Raw genomic sequence first — 5445 nt, 5'->3', positions numbered from 1 at the left:
TATAAGCACTAAAACTATAAATTTCTAAGGAAAACTTGGCATAAATCTCCATGCTCTTGAATTAGGCAATAGTTTCTTAGATATGTGACCAGAAGTAAAAGCATCAAGAGAAAATGAGATAAATTGAATTTCATCAAAATTTAATATATCTATACTTCAAAGGACATCATCAAGAAAGCAAAAAAGGGAGCCACCAGGTAGTGTGGTAGTTGAGGCACTGGACTCCCACATGGCCGACTGTGGTTCGAATCCTGGACCTAGTGGTCTCAGAATCACGCTGGGTGCATGCGTGTGCATGCCCAAAATCCCCAAAGGAGAATAGAAGAAAAGGGACTGTGGTGTGGCCATTATTCACGTGCGGTGATTTCTCATTTCCATCTCCCTATCTCTTTCCAGTGGGCACATGAGTACTTGTAGTACTTGTGACCAAAAAAGAAAGAAAGAAAGAAAGAAAAGAAAAGAAAAGAAAAGAAAAGAAAAGAAAAGAAAAGAAAAGAAACCCCACAGAATGGGAGTAAACATTTATGAGTCATCTATCTGATGAAGGGTTTTTATCTAAAGAACTCTTATAATTCAGTAACAAAAATAAATAACTCAATTTAAAAATGGCAAACAGACATGAATAAACATTTCCCCAAGAAAGGTGTACATTATACACATGAAAAGATGCTAGAGAGGCTGGGGGGTGGGTGGGGGGGGGTGACACAGTAGTAACACAGCTAGACACACTAGGGAAAAATCCTGGTTTTGCATCTCAGGGCTCCCTGAGCACTCCTTGTGTACATAGGTGCCCATGATTGGAATGGCCAAGACTTGGAAAGACTGTTGGAGGTGCCTGTGTCTCTGTATCTCTTTCCCATGGAAGAAATGAATGAATGAACTTTAAAAAAAAGATGCTCAAAAGAGTCATCAGAGGGGCTGGCAGACAGTGTGGTGGTTAAAGCCACTGGATTCCCACATGGCTGACCACAGTCCAAGTCCTGGACCTAGCAGCTTGCTTTCTCCCTTTCTCTTTCTCTGTCAAAATTAAAAAATAATAACAAATAGAATTAAATAAATGATTCTTAAAAAAAAAAAAAAATCATCAGGACAGAAAAATGTAAATCAGAACCATAATGAGGGTCCAGCAGATGGCATAATGGTTACATTGCTGGACTCCCACATGGCCAACTGTGGTTCAAGTCCTGGACCTGGTGGGTTGAAATTCACACTGGGCACATATACCTACATGCGTGCCAAAAATCCTGAGAGGAGAAAGGACTGCAGTGTGGCCATCCTTCCTGAGGGGTGATTTCTCAATCTCTGTCTATTTCTCCAGCAAGCATATGTGTCCTATAGCAAAAATTTCTAAAAAGAAGAAAATAAAAACACCACCATAATGAGATATCACTTCATACTCACTAAGACGGCTAAAACCAAATTCCAAGTTCTTAATATCCTCGCTAACACTTATCATAATAATGTTATACTATTTATTTATAGCAAATATATATTTGTAATGTTTTATACAATACTTGTTATTATAACAATGAGTGTTAGCGAGGATATGAAAAAACTGGAACCTTCATACACTGCTGGTAGGGATGTAAAGTTGTATAGCCACTCTGGAAAACAACCTTGCAGTTCTTAGAGTAAATACTCAGTTACCACATGACCTAATCCAGCAATATACTACTAAGTATATACCCAAGAGATATGAAAACTTATATCCACATAAAACTTGTATATGAGTGTTTATAGCAGCATTATTTGTAATAGTAAAAGATGAAAACAACTCAAATGCACACAACTCATGGATAAACAAAATATGGTATAGCCATATAACATTATTTGGACATAAAAAAGAATGACGTACTGATACATGACACAACATAGGTGAACCTGAAAAAGATGATAAATGAAAAGAAGCCAGACAAAAAAGTTCACACATATGATTCTATTCATATAAAAATCCAGAATAGGTCAATCTACAGAGACAGACAGACTAGTGGTTGCCTAGGGCTATAGGTGGAAGGATAAGAATATGGGAGGAAGAGGTGGGTGGAAGGGTAAGAATTTGAGGGAAAGTAGGTGAAAGCTGAAAGGAATTGGGTTTCATTTTCAAATAATGAAAATGTTCTAAAATTGTGGTGATGATTATACATATATGAGCACACCAAAGCCACTTTAAATGGGTGAACTGTATAGTATATCCATCAGATTTCATTGGAACAGTTTATCAAAAAGTAGTGAAGGGTAAAATTCCTCACCCTCCTAAGTCCTCTATTTCCTAGAGGCTAACAACACAGTTAACCTTTTCTTGGTTGTTGGCTTGATATTTTTTCTAAGTATGGACAGCTTATACCTGTGCATGTAGTAGTTGTACCAGTATGTTGATTGTAGTTTTTATTTAATATAAAATACTGTGCTGTTATTACAAAATTACTACAAAGAACAACCTATAAGTATTTTTAAGGTGTAAAATATGTACTTGTAAATCAAGCCTTACCACATATTTATCTCACTGTCTATAAGGACCACATTAACAGTCCACTGTACTCTTCCTTTCCTAAAGTATTTTCAATATGCTCCCAGTTTTTGCTGTTAGAAAACCATGCAAAGAATATCTTTGCATAATTCTGCATTCTTGTGTAAGAATTACTGTTTAGACCATCTGTTTATAGGCAAATCTGCTTACAGATTTCTTCTTCTTGGCATTACTAGTACAAAGTGAAAAGAATTATTAATTCAGATCTGATGGTATAAAATTTAAAGAATGAAGTTTAAGTGCTTGCTGCAAGCATCCAACTTCCCACAAAGTAAGGACAATTTGTTTATACCCTGGGAGCAACTCACTCTTTTTCCCAGGCCTGGGCCCGCTGGAGCTTCTCTGTATCGTTGTAGTAATTATTGACAGGGAAGGTAATCACAAGGGCAGTGGCATTACCATAGTTTTGATCTAGAAAGAAAAAGTGTGACATCAAACAGCCAATTACAAGTGTGTAGAAAATTAGAAAAATACAAAGGAAATACACTGGGCTGACCAATTTCTCATAGGAGCTACAGACTGTATCTCTGGGCTCTAAGAACGAAATAGTTTACAGAAATTGTCTGTATGGGGAATCAACAGTTAGCGTAATGGCTATGTCGCTGGACTCCCACGTAGTTGACCGCAGTTCGCATCCCGGACCCGGTGGCTTAAAACTCATGCCGGGCGCGTGTGCGTGCATGCCCAAGATCCCAAGAAGAGAATGGAGGAGAAGGGATTGCGGCGTGACCATCCCCTCTGGGGGGTGATTTTTCGCTTTCTGTCTCTATGTCTCTCTCTGTCTGTCTGGCGAGTGCACGCGCCCTATAGCAAAAAACCTCTCCAAAAAAAAAAAAAAAAAAGAAGAAATTGTCTGTATGTAGTTATATATATGATTATAAAAAGGATTTGCTATCTGAAGTAGGCACAGTTACCATTCTGGGACAGTAACTTTTTTAAAAAAACTACACAGTACATGCATGATAAAATTTCAGAGTTCAGAAAGGTTTTCAGTGAAAATTCTCTTTCATTTCCCAATTCCCAGTTCATTATCTTAGTTCTCCCCATATTGTGACCACCTTTGAATTTTTCCAGAGACACACCATGCACATACGCAAACACACAAATTTACCCCTTTTCTGCCTTACAGAAAGTAACATATTGTTCTGCACATTGTACTTAAATTTTTTTTTTTTAAATCTTGGAGACAGTTCCATTTTAGTAACTAAAGAACTTCCTTATTGTTTTTCTGTGGTGTAATATTTTCAGTATAATTTAACCAACCCTAACCGACAGACCTTTTTGCAGATTTGTTATTACAAAAATTACTACAAAGAATAACTTATAAATAATTTTACTGTGTAAAATACATATTTGTAGACTTGAGTATTACAAGTATAAGCACTGAATTAAAAACTATGTGCATTTCTAATTTTGATCAGTTCTCCCTAACTGCCCTTGAAAAAGGGTATAATATTTTTCATTCCTTTATTTAACAAAATATTTACTGATACCTACTTTGTACCAGGCATTATTTTAGATACTGTGGATATAACAAAAGAGATAAAAATCTGCCTTCCTAGAATTTATTCTAGTAACTAATTTACATTTTCACCAACAGTGGAGAATTAAGCTTATTTTCAAGAACATGAAGTTTTAACAATTCTTAGGGCTTTGTCAACTTGTTAGGTAAAAAGACTGAATGAAGTGGGATGCATCTGAATGAAGTGAGATGCATTTTACCAACAGGAGTAAGGCAGAGCATCCTCCCCACCAAATTAAGGGACACTTGTATTTCTTCATTTGTTAGCTTTCATACGTCCACTTTTCTTTTGGTTCGTTGACATTTTCTTTTTTCCACAAGAGCTTTTAATACATTACTTTAAAAAAATCTGTATGTTTGTTCTCTGCACTTGAATTTAAAATTTCTATATAGTCAGGAGACTGGCAGGTGGCGTGGTGGTTAAGGGCGCTGGACTCCCACATGGCTGACCACTGTTTGAGTCCCGGACCTGGTGGCTTGCTTTCTCTTTCTCTCTCTCTCTGACTCTGTCCCTCTTTGGTCAAATTAAATAATAAATAAAGTTAAATAAAAAGAATTCTTAAAAAAAATTTTTTTTTATATAGTCAGATTTATCAGTCTTTATCTTTTGTAGTTTTTGGTTCCTTAAAAATGCCTTCTCCATTTAAAAATTATTATAAAAAAAAATCTCTCCTGTATTTTCTTCTAGTTCTTTAACAGTTTCATTTCTTTTTTATTTTTGAGAGATTCTTGCTATAGGGCACATGTACTCACCAGAGAGACAGAAAGTGAGAAATCACGCCCCCAGGGGGAATGGCCACACTGCAATCCCTTCTCCTTCATTCTCCTCTCATGATTTTGGACATGCATGCACATTTGTCTGGTGTGAGGTTTAAGCCACTGGGTCTGGGACTTGAACCACAGTCGACTACGTGGGAGTCTAGGGATGTAATCATTATGTCATCTGCTGGTCCTGACAGTTTCATTTTTTACATTTCAAACTTTGACCATCTGGACTTTATTCTAATGGAAAGATTAAAGTAGAGACCAAATTTAATATTTTCTCCCTAAGGCTAGCCAGTTACTGATACTGTCCTTTACACACTGATTAGAAATGGTGTTTTGTTATATGAGGTGGAGTAAATTTTAAATACAGATCAGTTTCTCCCCTGCCAGAGTGAGGAAAAGAAAACCTAGATGGCCTCTTCACTGGATGAGGAAAAACCAGCTGAACCTGTAATTACACTTCAGATGCCAAAAGTGTCACATGAATTACCACCTCATCTTTTCTAGTACCATCTATTCCAAGGTGCTAAAGGAACCAGCAAAGAGCAAACCAATTGTGTTCTTCCTACTGCAAGAGTGTCCAACTTCTTAACGGATTGGGAAGAAAGAAGTCCACTAACTTTCTTTCTTT

At 36.7% G+C, this 5445-nt stretch overlaps 1 protein-coding gene across 1 annotated transcript in view; it reads right to left on the bottom strand.

Annotated features, from left to right (window-relative positions):
• NPC1 (NPC intracellular cholesterol transporter 1) overlaps positions 1-5445 on the bottom strand; it is a gene marked incomplete in the record, with an annotated part of 79853 nt that overhangs the window by 37219 nt on the left and 37189 nt on the right. The window contains 1 exon segment of the mRNA XM_027775361.1: positions 2836-2938. Coding sequence (XP_027631162.1) covers positions 2836-2938 — 103 coding nt within the window.

The sequence above is a fragment of the Tupaia chinensis genome, unplaced genomic scaffold, assembly GCF_000334495.1.
Source record: "Tupaia chinensis unplaced genomic scaffold, TupChi_1.0 Scaffold000550_1, whole genome shotgun sequence".
In the NCBI taxonomy this organism is placed as follows: domain Eukaryota; kingdom Metazoa; phylum Chordata; class Mammalia; order Scandentia; family Tupaiidae; genus Tupaia; species Tupaia belangeri.
Note: the sequence above shows the minus strand (reverse complement) of the source record. Positions and strands in the feature narration are given on the sequence as shown.